The sequence below is a fragment of the Dreissena polymorpha genome, chromosome 7, assembly GCF_020536995.1.
Source record: "Dreissena polymorpha isolate Duluth1 chromosome 7, UMN_Dpol_1.0, whole genome shotgun sequence".
Lineage (NCBI taxonomy): Eukaryota > Metazoa > Mollusca > Bivalvia > Myida > Dreissenidae > Dreissena > Dreissena polymorpha.
Window position 1 is genome coordinate 44,226,579 of NC_068361.1, and position 14,339 is coordinate 44,240,917.

Sequence of the window (14,339 nt, forward strand, 5' to 3'; positions counted from 1 at the left end):
CCTTGTTTATCAGGGACAATAAAACATAGCTGCTCTTTTGTTTTGAGGGAAAGTGTACTGTGGGCCCTTGCACGAGAGAAAAAATTGAAGTGGGCCGATCATTTAAAAAAAAATCATAGTTCGACAGCCAGCTGGGGGGGCCCGGGCCCCTGGGCCCATGGCCTGGGTACGGGCCTGAAAGAGCGCCGTTTTGATTTTTCACACATGTAAGCAAGTTTGTACCTAAGGTTTCATCATTAATTAATATAATAAGCAATTAGGGAATATTACTGGCCTTTGTTACAAATACGCTTACAAGTTAAAGAGCGCCGTCTTTTATATTTCGTTAACACTTTTTTGTTTGATATGTTCGGAATAACCTTACTGTGAATTATCGGTTAAGTTTACGGGAGGGTTATCATTTATTACTGATTGTGGTTACATAACCCCAAACCGGAACTCCTGCAGTCAACTTGATACTTAGCACACATTGTTCAGTGTATGCTGCCTAAGATTTGTAAAATACATTCGAAATGGTTTGTTTTGATATCAACTTGAAGGTATATTTGTAAGTAATAAGAAATATCGTTAAAAGATATACGGCGTTGATTGTGGTTGGAGTTTATGAAAGGTAAAGAGTTCAATGAATGAGATCAAGGATAGCGAATGTCTTTCTGTGCAGTTCGTAGCTGCATCACACGCAGTACGGGATGTTACGCGGAGTTTTTGCGGCTTATTTTACATTATTTCATATTGCTGGTCATAAACCTATAGATACAAAACAGAAAACCAAAATAATAATGGGAGTGAAATTAAAACATATGAGCCCACTTGCCACACGCGAAGTATCCGTACATATTTTAAATATTTATACGCGCGTTCTTCGAACAAACCTGTTTTAGTGGTTTGTCGGGCATTGCTATTTGATTCGAGTATTAACAGTTTCGAGAATCATCGCGCTCATGCTTAATACATTAGTCAATGTGGTGGAATAATTCTTGTTAAATTAATTAAAAATAATATTTATCATGGTATTGTTGAAAACACATTAAGAATCTGTTATTGACATACCATAATTATATCGCTTGATATCTTCATTTAACATCTTTCTGGTCTTACAAAAATATCAGTTCACATAGTTCACGCTATAGCGTCTTTATTATATAACAATAATTTTACTGGCCGCGAACTCAGGTCAGAACATAAGGTATTCGTGAAGACCCAGCTATGACCTGTATATAAACTCTGACATTCACACACACTAACCACGAACTGACGAAGGTGTAGAATCTACGCACAAATTGTATTAATGTGAAGAGTTGAGTGTAAAACTGTTCTATCTATCATGCCTTTTCATAAGAGATAAAATTGTTTCATGCTGAACACGCAATAAAACTGTGTTAGAAAGACGCGGCCATGTGTCCAATGTTCTGGTGGTATTCTCAAATCAACCTATGGACTAAATGAAGTGTATTCATTCGTGGGTAGCCGCGGGCATTTTTATGAATGTAACCTTAAGGTCACCTAAGGTTAAAAGTGACATTAATCAGCTATGCCGAAAAAAAAGCCATTTGTGGGCTCTACTTTTTCTGTTGATGGTTCCCGGCTTTGAAAGAAGGTCTGCACAGCTGTCATAACCGGTGTGCCTATTCTAAGGTAAATATTTTGAGTGACAGCGCATAGACTTTAATGGCATGCGTTTTTTGAAAAGCTTATGCATTTAGCTATCCAATGATGTATGCGCTTGATCATGGTAAAAATTGATATCGAACTTCAACTATTTTCTATGTAATATGGAAGGAAATTAATTGCGCATGCGTTACCTTGTTGTTAAGGTCACACTATACTTATTCGATGCATAATATTATTAAATGTAAAACGTTCAACTTTAATAACAAATCAAATCAAAATTTTGCACGTCCCCACGTAACCACGTGTTGTCTTAAAGGGCTTTCTCAGCGGAATGCATATAAGAAGTAAAACAAGATAATTATTATGTAAAGAAGAGCTTGACACGAATCAAAGTTCGATGAATTTCAACTATTTTGTTTTCGGCTTCTGTTGAGTTGGTTGTAATTCACATTCGCCTAGTTCCCCGCTGCAGTCTCTTAACTAAAAATATAAGAGTGATTTTAATGGTGAATACATATATTACTGCTTTTCATGCACACAGGTCGAGAAAAGAATGACAAAACGCGTTTCATTAACTGGAAAGATGTCTGACATTAAATCAAGATGAGTTTTAATGAGTATAGCAAAGCACATTTAAATTATTAAGTGTATTGCATTCTTTCTCTTTTCAATCGTGAAACATCGGCTATCTCGGATTCCTCCGTAAGATATGAATAAATCGTCTGCTGATCCAGAGTGATCTCCCAGCTGAGTTGTCGTTCCAGGTCACAAAATACTAAAGGTAGCAGTACACGGTAGGAAGCAGAAATATGCGAATTGGCCCCGGTCAAAAAGTGAAATATTGGGAAAGGGTAGGTTTCCATGTCAAATTTGAGGGTAATAGGTCTAATTGTATCCCCAAATTGCATTAAATCCTGAGAATATGACCATTTTCAAATGCGAAACTGTGGGGTCATGACCTGTTGTTGTTGTTGTGTTCTTTGTTACTCAGGAAGGAAAACTGCGGTAGGCATATTGTATTTTGGGTTTTTTTTAAGCTGGAATCGCTAGTAGGGTCACGCTGTGAAGTATTGCGCGAAAACCACCTGGTTACGTGGTATTTATTCATGGTTTTATGGGTTGTGCTATGTTTTGCGTGTAAAAATATCATTCCAAAAGCAGGCTATCATTTCCATTTCATTCGTCCCCAGCCACTTTCGTACATGGTAAAACGTTTATTTTGAAGCCACTGTTTGCGGCCTTGCAATTCTTTCACTTTTGTCAATAGTATCACCTGTACAGGTTCCATATGCTCTTTTTTTATCTTAAATGTAAGTTTCAGACTACTTGTGTGCAGTGAATGTGTTTTTATGATTGCAGGTTCATTGTTTTCTGAATTGAGGGTGGTGGAGATCAAGAAGGCGTCCGCGGCTCCGAGAGAGTGTGTGTCTACCGTGGTCTGCTACCAAATGGTTTCCCTACAGTTACGCATGCACAATTAATTTCCTTCTTTATTACATATACAATAGTTGAAGTTCGATACCAATTTTTACCATGACCAAGCGTTTCAGTACTATATCATCATACATCATTGGGAAGATAAATGCATAATCTTTGTAAAAAATGCATGTCATCAATTTCTTTGTGTTGTAACTCAAAATATTTACCTTAGAATAGGCACACCAGTTTTGATAGATGTGGATGCAACCATTTTGGGCTCAAATAGTATGACCTACTTTCAAAGCTGGAAACCATCAACAGAAAAAGTAGAGCACAAAAATGTTTTTTTTTTCTTATTGCTTACAAAAATACCTTCAAATTAATACCGAAAACAACCATTTGCAATGTATTTTACAAATTCTATGCAGCATGCACTGAATAATGAGTTTTAAGTATCAAACTGACTGCATGTAACCCTAAAAACATGTAACCCTAAAAACATGAGTTCCGGTTTGGGGTTATGTGACCTTTAAGAGAACCCAACCCTTTCTGATTTCAATAAAACCATATTTTTTAATAAGTATGATGTATTTTCAGAAAGAATATAAAGTACTGTCAATCTCAAATGAAGATTTATTTGAAAAACAAGGCATTGGAAATAACACATGCAAATGCATTTTTAGTTGGAAATTAAGAGCAGAAAAAAAAATGTGTACATGTTGAAAACATAGTATTAATCCAAAAATAAGCATGGCTTTGAGTTTCCTAAAGCATAGAAGGTGACATATATGAAAACAGAGTTAACAGCACTCTTCAGCAGTATTTTAAATTGAACAAAATGGTACTTTAGGATCTTTCGAGCATTTTTGTTCCGCATGTTTGGGGGTGATTTGAAGATTTTAGTAGCATTGAAGATGTCATTTGTCCCCAGAAAAGGTTTTTATACATATGCATTAACAGACATTTACTTCTGGCATCTACAGACACAAATTTTACCCCAAAGTGTCAATACCGGGTGTAAATACACAGTCTGATGTGACACTAGAGCCTGCAGGGCAGGTGTGAAGTCCTTCTGGGCCAGTGTTCAGTTTTCCCAGACTGTCTCAGGTACTCTCTGCAGTGCAATCTCTGAAAATAAAAGGTTTTTATATGCATTTGGATCAAATATAGGATTATTTAGAGTAAGTCTAGTATATTTTTATCACACAATAAACTGTGTAGGTTGCTTTATTAAGTAATAGAGTCAGTAACTATGCGGTTGTCTAAGCGAAAAGCTCATTTACGAAAAGCTGGGTTCAAAAAGGGGACCGCAAGTCCAAAAAAGGGTCAAACTGTAGCTTTTCCTACTGTTTCTGACAATAAGTATGTCAGGTTGGAAAAGAAAGCCTTTGAGAGTAGAGTACATACCAGTAACAATGTACTAACCTTTAAAGATACTGATGGTACGGACACAACAGTGTCAGCGTTGCGACCCCGACCGAATGCCTCTAATGTAGTTGACGAGTATAGTGGCTGTGGTGACGAGTCACTTCATCCAGATGTGTGTACCTATAAGTTGATGGTTCAGGCAAAGGTACAGGCTCTTTTTAATTCTGCCTTCAAAAAACATAGACATGATAAGCCGAATTGTGAGGGGGATCTGAATTTTGATGCCGCTAACTCAGTTAGGTGGGGTCTACGTTGGCGTAAGCGGCTAAAATGTACGAAGTGTTCATACATGAGCGATTATCACAATCTGTATGAGGAGGTTGAGAATAGAAAAAGTCCGGGTAGGCGTGCCGCAAAGGTTAACATTGGCCTTCAGCTAGGCCTCTGGACTACACCAATTAGTAATACAGGTGTGCGCAGAATTTTTAATAATGCAAACATCATAGCCCCAAACCAGGCCGCCATGCAAAGATTAAGTAATAAAGTAAATGAAAAGATACAAAGTGTCAATATAAGGGACATGCATGAGCTCTTGTTAAAGAAAATGCCATGATAGGTAAAAAAAATATGCCCAAACTGTAAATGTGGAGGGTGACTCTTGCTACAATAACAATATGTTCAATTCTGATTCAACCCCATTTCAGGCGGGGTCCATTGCGACAAGCACATTTTGTGAAAACACTAAAAACAAAAAAAATAATAGGGGTACACATTGCCAATGGACTTTGCACGATCGGAGCTAGATTGCGAAACAAGGGGAACAATGTTGTTTGCCCTAATTATAAGGGTCATTGCTCGGCAAATATGTCAGAGTCAGATCCAGTAGGTGCCGAAGGTAGATGGTCTGAAATTGTGGCCCGTAACATATCAAATGAAGTTCAAATTACTGGTTATACTGGTGATGGTGACTTCAGGAGTCATGCAGGGGTGAGCAAAGCAAGTGAACACACAATTCTACACTTTAAAGACAAAAGGCACTTGGAAAATTCACTGAAGCGTGCTGTGTACGCAGCCAACTTTAGTTCAAATATGTTCAAAGGGTCGTCAAACGCAAACCTAAAGAATCGCTTTGCTCTGTCAATTAAACAGCGGTGTATAGCAGAGTTGTAAATTTGACCCACAAATTTTATAACGGTGACCTAAACAAAATTAAACAATCTATGCCAAAGGTGGCCGATGCAATCGTTGCTTGCTTTGGCGGGTATTGTGGTGAGCCCTGCAAAACATCTAGCTTAGTTTGCTGCGGTAACTATAGACAGGCCAAAACCTATATGCCCATGACTGTAAAACTAAGAATGACAGAGGGTGACAAGGTGTTGCTTTGAAAATGCATGGACATCGTGCTGTCTCCCATAGCCCTTGATAAAACAAAATTATTGACATCTAAGCAACAGTGTGAGGCCGTGAATCGATCCTACCAAGCTGTAAACCCAAACATGATCACTTACCCAAGGAACTTTGCGGGAAGGATTCATGGTCAGGTTCTTAAACTTAACAATGGATATGCAGTATCAGTGCTGATTAAAACCAAATCACTGGGGCAACTCTTACAAAAGGTTCTTCGGTCATACGTCAAATAAGGAATCCCGATGCCATAACAAAAAAGCCAAACAATGATGTTATCCAAAAACGCAAAATTACTAGGTATGCGGCACGACAGCGCCGTTACCATTTGCATGAAAGCTTGCATTACAATAAAGGTCTCGCTGACATTGTACATGGTATGAAAGGTGTCGGACAGCTACAAGACCACAATTACGTATAATATAATACGTCGGCCACATATACATATAAATCAATTATTGCATCCGAAATGTTATTTAACATGCCAACGAGTCACTTATGTTGTTATTTGCTGCCTTGTGTTTTTATGCATCTATACATAGAAAAAAGTTATTTTAGGCAAATTTTGTATAATTAGATCAATTAAACACATGATTACAAAAAACAAATGGTGTTAAATAGGATTAGTTTAGTTTGCAAAGAAAAAAATGGCCAAATTTTAGACAAGGAAGGCAGGGTGGTCAACATATGACCAGTGCATCTGCCGCTTTGGGCGCAAACTTTTCGAGCATTATTGACCAAAACCGGTTCTATAACTAAATGATGGGGACTACAACACAAGGTTTTATGACATAAATGGGATAAATGCTGAGATGGATCCAAATTAATGCCAAAATTAAACTGAAAAACTAAGCAATGTATATAGTAGATCTTGGATGGGTACTCGGTTGGACATTTTGGTTTGATTTTCCCATATCTAACCCCCCCTATGTTCACTAGAGCAAGTGTGTCAAATGGTCTGTTGATGCGTCTTGTGTGTAGTGTTGGGCCCTGCGTGCTTGTCACCTTCGCTTTCAGCCTATACCGCTGGCTAGCCCTGTGCGAAAATGAAGCTGAAGTGCGTAAGTCTTCACTGCCAGTACATAGCCTCTCTACAGACAAGTCCTATGTAGTGCCTCCTAGTGGCGACACACGTCAACTGAGTACCTCGCGGCCTCAGGCTGAACTACAGGGACTCGGAGGTGGTCTGCCCCCAGACATGCGGCATGCCAGGCCCACCGGCGTATGGAAATGCCCTGATGCCCATGAACAGACCCCCAGCCAAAGGGTAAAATGGCCCCTGTGTTCCCAGGGATATAAGGTTCCCCGCCTACAGGGTTAAGTAGGAAACCACTGCCTTGTGGTTTGTCGTTGGATCGGCAAAGGCTAAGGGTGAGGTAACCCCGACAGAAAACCTAGGGAGTTGAAATCGGAGACGTTAGGCCATTGGCACTCCCTTAACAAACCATGACGTCATGTACATCGCTATGTCTACACAATCAACCGGTGTTACTCGATGTGGTGCTGAGTCTCTGAGATCCCACCAGGGAGATTCAGTGCCGGGCTCTGAGCCTCGACAGAGTCCACCCACAGCTACTGGGGGTCCCTCCTTCATTCCACAACAAGCCAAGAGAAGAGGAGGAAAGAAAGCTGGCTACAATAAGCCTAGGAGGAGAAAAGACCAACATCATCCTTTCAAGGTGATGCATTGGAACGCAGAAGGAGTCTTTAACAAAAAGACAGAGCTAGAACATATCCTTCATGAACAGGACATAAATGTCTGCTGCATTCAGGAAACTCATCTGCAGCCAGCGAAATCCTTCAAGGTCAGAGGATACCAGAGTTTCCGATGTGACAGAGAAGGCAGAAAGAAAGGAGGCATCCTGACATTAGTCCGGAACAACATCAATGTAGTCCAGACTAAAACGCATATGGATGACTCTGAATTCCAGGTTCTGAGTCTCAGTAAGAACGATTTCAATCTGAAGCTTGTGAATCTCTACTCTCCAAATGACAAAGCTCTTTCCCTAGACAGTATCCCAACAGAAGAATCTAACTTCATTGTTGTTGGCGACTTCAACAGTCATTCACAAAGCTGGGGATATGACCACATGGACCGACGCGGAGAGGAAGTGGAGAACTGGCAAGATGAAAACAAGCTTAATCTTATCAACCAGCCTGAAGATCTGGCAACTTTCTACTCTAGGAGATGGCACACAACGTCGACCCCTGACTTAGCTTTCTGCACTGCAGATATCCAAGGGCATATCAAGAGAGAAGTCTGTGAACAACTAGGAGGAAGCGACCATCGTCCAGTTCACCTCATCATAAACCATTCTACCTCTTCATCCTCAAGCATCCCCAGATGGAACTACAAGAAGGCCGACTGGACCTTATACAAACGTCTGAGTGATGACTTCTGCAGAGATATCAGAGTGGATGGTAGAGATATAAACAAAGTTGTGAAAGACTTCAATGCATGCATACTAAACGCAGCACAGAAGGCGATACCACGTGGGGCCAGAAAAGACTACAAGCCATACTGGAGTAGGGAGTTGGAAGACCTCCAGACTAAGTTGACAGAAGCCAGGGTGGAAGCAGAAAGCAACCCCTCACAAGAAAGCAACCTCTCACTACAGCGAGCCAAGGCCAAATTCCTGCGGCACAAACTTGAAGCCCAGAGAAAGAGCTGGAGAAACAAAACAGCATCACTCAACCTGGAGCGAGATGGCCGTAAGCTGTGGAGGTTAACGAAACAGCTGAATGACAATGAAGTCCAAGCGAGAGGCTCAGTAACTCTGGAAGAGAATGGAGAGCTGCTGACAGGCAAACAAGCGGAAAATGTCTTTGCCAGCAACTACAAAGATGTCAGTGACATTCCTGTCAGTAGAGAGAGACAGAGAGAAGTAAGAAGAGAACAAAGGGACAGGAAAACAGATGATGTGACATCAGACCGCAATAGCCAAAGCCTGACCCTGCACGAACTACAGACAGCAGTCAGGCAGCTGAAATTAAAGAAGTCTCCAGGACCAGACAAAGTGACCAATGAAATGATCACCCATCTAGGCAGTTCAGCAATGCACAAACTCCTAGACATCTTCAACCACAGCTGGACACAAGGCCAACTTCCCCAAGTCTGGAAAGAGGCCATTATGATACCTATCCACAAGAAAGGCAAGGATCCGAAGCAGGCTGGAAGCTACCGTCCAATAAGCCTCACTAGCTGTGTTGGGAAGACGATGGAGAGAATTGTAAATGCACGCCTTAAATGGTATCTGGAGACGAACGACTTACTTGCAAAACAACAAGCTGGATTCAGGCAATTCCGCTCCACCGAGGACCAGACTACCTACCTGGCACAAGAAATTGAAGATGCTTTCCAGGAACAGAAGGTTGTCCTGACAGCATGGATAGACCTTCAAAGGGCCTTCGATAAAGTCTGGACTGACGGACTCCAAGTCAAACTGATGAGGAATGGAGTTGGAGGAAACATGCTGAAGTGGATCAAGTCCTATCTATTCAATAGAAGGGCAAGAGTAAGCTTGAACCAAAGAAGCAGTAAGAAGTTCCTTCTACGGCACGGTGTCCCACAAGGAGGAGTCCTGTCCCCGACGCTCTTCTTACTCTTCATCAACGATCTTGTGTCTGAATTGCCAAGGGGAGTGAAGGCGGCACTTTATGCTGATGATCTTGTGTTATGGTGCAAAGAAGAGCATGCCACCACAGCCACATACAGAATGCAAGAAGCAATAGACAAACTTACCGCATGGGCTGAAGACTGGTGTGTAATGATCAACAAAGAGAAATCATCCACCACACTATTCACATTGTCATCAAAACAGAAAGCAGGGACGGTAAGAATGGGAGACACTCCTATGACTGAAGCAGACGAGACCACGTACCTGGGAGTCACCTTTGACAAGAGGCAAACGTGGAAGCCACACCTCATGAAAGCAGAAGGAAGGGCCCGAAGAAAACTTGCAATGATGCGAAAGCTTGCGGGAACTACATGGGGGGCAAATGAGCACATACTCAAACAGTCTATCAAGGCACAGTGAGACCCCAACTAGAGTATAGTTCCCCCACATGGTCTTCCACAGCCAAATCCAATCGCCAGGCTCTGGATAAAATCCAGAACCAAGCTCTGCGCATCATGACAGGAGCAACCAAGTCCACACCAATTGCCTTCATGGAAAAGATAACAGGAATACAACCACTTCAAGAAAGAAGAGATGTCAAAATCCTGCTTCAGACAGAGAAGTATAAATGTCTAACGGATCACCCCATGTCAGCCAGAGTTAAAGGGTACACCAAAAATCGGATCAAGCGTAGCAGCTTTGTACACGAAGCTAAGAAGCTGGACAAGGCCTATGCAACGGATCTGACCATCCCCACCACTCCGCTTGGTCAAGAAGACATCATAGATCCATTACAAAATGACCTGTCAAATGTTGCAGTAAGATCCAGTGTTCCTCACCTACAGCCAGGTAAACAAGAGGATGAGCATATCAGAAAGAGCCTCACACTTGCCATGATCGATGACGAATACCCAAGAGAGGCATGGACTCATGTCTACACAGACGGTTCTGCCACTAGAGCAGTCATAAATGGAGGTGCTGGCATCGTCATTCTGTACCCATCCGGAAAACGAGAAACACATCATGCAGCAACCGGAACACACTGTAGCAACTACAGAGCAGAGACTTTAGCCCTCATGAAGGCAGTGTCAATGATTGAAGACTCGACCGAAGATGTCAACTCGATAGTCTTCTTTACAGATGCCATGTCTGTATTAGAAGCCCTGACCAACAACAAGGTTCCTCAGCTTGCAAATGCCTTACAAAGAATCAGCACCAACCTACACGTGACCCTCCAGTGGATCCCAGCACACTGTGGAGTGGCCGGAAATGAAGATGCTGACCAACTGGCAAAACAAGGTGCTCAGTTAGATCAGCCACCTGTGCAAGTAAGCTACAAGGAGAAAGTTACCATCATTAAATCACTTACCCGGCCAAGACAAGAGGCAGATGCATATCATCTCCTAAGCAGGGCAGAGCAAGTGATAATGGTCAGACTCCGATCAGGGCACAACCGACTCAATGCACACATGCATAAAAAATACAGACTGGCCCCGTCACCGACCTGTCCGTGTGGCACAGAAGACCAAACAGCTGAACACATCCTCCAAAGATGCAAACGTCACGACCAGGAGCGAGCTACAAAGTGGCCCCAGGACACAACCCTCCATCAGAAACTTTATGGAGACGTGGATGACCTGAGACGGACCACATCATTTATCGAAGAAACTGGTGTGATCGTGTAGAGCGAACGCCAAGAAGAAGAAGAAGACTAGAGCACCCATCCCACATAATACACCCTTAAACTGGGTCCAAATGACATCTTCCATATATTTTTATTAATACAACCTGCTTATATGCTCCATTTCGTCTTTTTTTGCAGACGATAAATTATTCCGGGTGTGCTTAAAGGTTACGCATGCGCAATTAATTTCCTTATATATTACATATACAATACCGTAATTACTCTATTTTTTCGGACACTCTAAGTTTTCTGACACCCCATTTTTTAGCAAAAATAATTATTTTTCGTGACTCTTAATTTTCGGACACACGAGTGTTCGTCCATAATTAATGTCTCTGAGTTTTCGGACAATATATTTTACAGCGCTAAGTTACCAAATTTCGGTTCTGTTTTCGATGCCTAATGACACTTCGATCATGGGGTTTTACAACAAGATTAACATCATAAAACATGGCAGGTGCATGCCTGAGGGCAACGGACGATTACATTTGCGTTTGAGGGTAAATAACCTTGTAAACTGGTATTAAACAATGGTTTCGCCCGATAATAAGCGTTATGACAATTACCAGGGGTAGTGCCAATTAACAATTCAATTATCTACCGCAGTGTAACTACACATTCTCAGTTAAATAACTGTGAGAAATACTAAACGCTTCAAAGTGTGATGCACCCTATTGCATGGTTTACGAACAATGGAATGTGTTGGACAACAACAATCGGAAATCAACAAACAAAGCATTCATAGTTTGCTTGTTTTTATTGCGTTAATTACAGGTTCATACTAGCGAGTATCGGTACATCACATGCTAATCTTTGAACTCGTTGGTCAAAATACAGCCTTGAAGTAACTTTCTGTCAAATAAATTAGGCAATTAAAATAAATTTAGATGCAATGCAAACATTTAATACTGTTATTTATACTATACGGCATGGTATTTTACAAGCGCATGCTATTACCGGTAGTCGTTGATACAATTTACGCTTTTTTCGGACACTCCAATATTCGACTCTTAGTTTTCGAACATCTGTATTTTGTGAATATTTTTCGTATCTAAGTTTTCGGACACGATTTTTTTAAGTGTCCGAAAACATAGAGTATTTACGGTAGTTGAAGTTCGATATCAATTATTACCACGACCAAGCGTTTCAGTACTATACCATCATACATCATTGGAAAGATAAATGCATTATCTTTTTTAAAAATGCATGTCATCAAATTCTATGTGTTGTAACTCAAAATATTTACCTAAGAATAGGCACACCAGTTTTGACAGATTTGGATGCGACCATTTTGGGTTGCTTACAAAAATACCTTCAAATTAATACCAAAAACAACCATTTGCAATGTATTTTACAAATCCTATGCAGCATGCACAGAACGATGTGTACTTAGTATCAAACTGACTGCATGTAACCCTAAAAGCAGGAGTTCCGGTTTGGGGTTATGTGACCTATACATTTCAATGCAAAAGCGACATCTTTAAGCGAAAATAAATGCAACATTTTGCATATAGAGACCCCCATTACCATACCTTTTCGTAAAGGCCATTTTAAGCGGAATCGATTCATGCAATAAAAAAGATATGTCATGTACAATGTAAGAAAGAACTTGACACAAATCAAAATCGACTGTTTTTGCAACTTTTTTTTCGGCCGTTTCTTAGTGGAATGTAACCTTTTTCAGTGCTTAATTTACTATAATTTTTTTTAAGTTGATCATATTTCAGGGATTCAGTAGTGAACACCTATTCATGCCCTACCGTTACCTCCGAAAGATAACACCCGAATAATAGTAAAAAGGGAAAAACATGCCTTCCTGGCAACTATGATTTGAAACGGTTATTTAGTATACTGTAACCTCCATGCTCTCACACACACTCTGGATCAGCAGACGATTTTTTCTATAAATCGGAGAAGTCCGGAGAAAGCCGATGTATCACGATTGATGATACACTCTCGATCAGCAGAGGGAGCATTATTTTCCAGATAGATACGACACAAATAACAGATACCAAATAGATATGACATCAATTTACCCCTAACCCTAACCCCTTACCCTACCCCTAACTCTTACCCTAACCCTAACCGTTCGTGGGCGGAGTTAACGCATCACTTTCCTGTGTGCAATTTCTGTTTGTGTGTGAATCTATTTTGAATACAACGCTCTCGATCAGCAGACGAATTATTTCTATCTAACGGAGTTCCCGAAGATAATTAGCCGAAGCATCATGCGTTTCGCAAGATACTAGAGTTGCGACACCTTAAGAGTTTCGCGGGATGGAATGAGTGGAGAGATTGAATCAAATAGAAAATCGATTATTTTTATAAAAAAAATTGGTACGAAAAAATATGTGGGTACGAAAAAAAATTTGAGTACGAAAAAAGGGTACTAGCAAAATAAGGGTACGAAAAACTAGTTCGATACGAAAAAAATGGGTACAAATAAAAAATTTGATACGAAAAAATTTGCGTACGAAATAATTTTGAATACGAACAAATAGGTACGAAAACTTGGGTACGAAAAAAATGTGGGTACAAAAAAACGGGAACAAAAAAAATGTGGGTACAAAAATGGGATACGAAAACAAAATAGAGTACTAAAACATAAAAATATAGGGAACGAAAAAAATAAGGGTACGAACAACTTTTTGGGTACGAAAGAAGGGTACGAATAAACATTTTGGTACATTTGGGTATGAAACAAATTTGGATATGAAAAAAATGGGTCGGAAAAAAAATTTAGTACGAAAAAAATTGGGAACGAAAAACATTTGGGTACGAACAAATTGGGTACGAAATAAAATTTTGTTTCGAAAAAATTGGGTTAAAAAAATTGGGTACGAAAAAAATGGGTATGAAAAAAATGGGAACGAAAAAAAATTGGGTAAGAAAAATTTGGGTACGAAAAATATTTTGGTACGAAAAAAATTGGTACGAAAAAAAATTGGGTACGAAAACATTTGGGTACGAAACACATTTGGGTAGGAAAAACATTTGTGTACAAAAAAATGGTTACGAAAAAAAATTGGGTACGAAAAAAATTTGGGTACGAAAAAAATGGGTACGAAAAAACTATTGGGTACGAACACATTTGGGTACGAAAAAAATGGTAACGATAAAAAATTGGGAACCGAAAAAATTTGGGTACGAAAAAAATTTAAGTACACAAAAATAGGGTAAGAAAAAAACAAATGGGTACAAAAAAAGATGGGTACGAAATGTTTTGGGAACGAAAA

General features: G+C 40.2%; 1 protein-coding gene across 1 annotated transcript; it reads left to right on the top strand.

Moving 5' to 3' along the window:
- The first annotated feature begins 9,934 nt into the window (after positions 1-9,934).
- LOC127839676 (ribonuclease H1-like) lies at positions 9,935-11,104 on the top strand. The gene has a single exon (XM_052368059.1). The coding sequence runs from the start codon at positions 9,935-9,937 to the stop codon at positions 11,102-11,104; it is 1,170 nt and encodes a 389-aa protein (XP_052224019.1).
- The last annotated feature ends 3,235 nt before the right edge of the window (positions 11,105-14,339 follow it).

Bases quoted from the DNA above. Each gene is read 5' to 3' on its own strand.
- LOC127839676 (XM_052368059.1), top strand. From the start codon at position 9,935: ATGACAGGAGCAACCAAGTCCACACCAATTGCCTTCATGGAAAAGATA.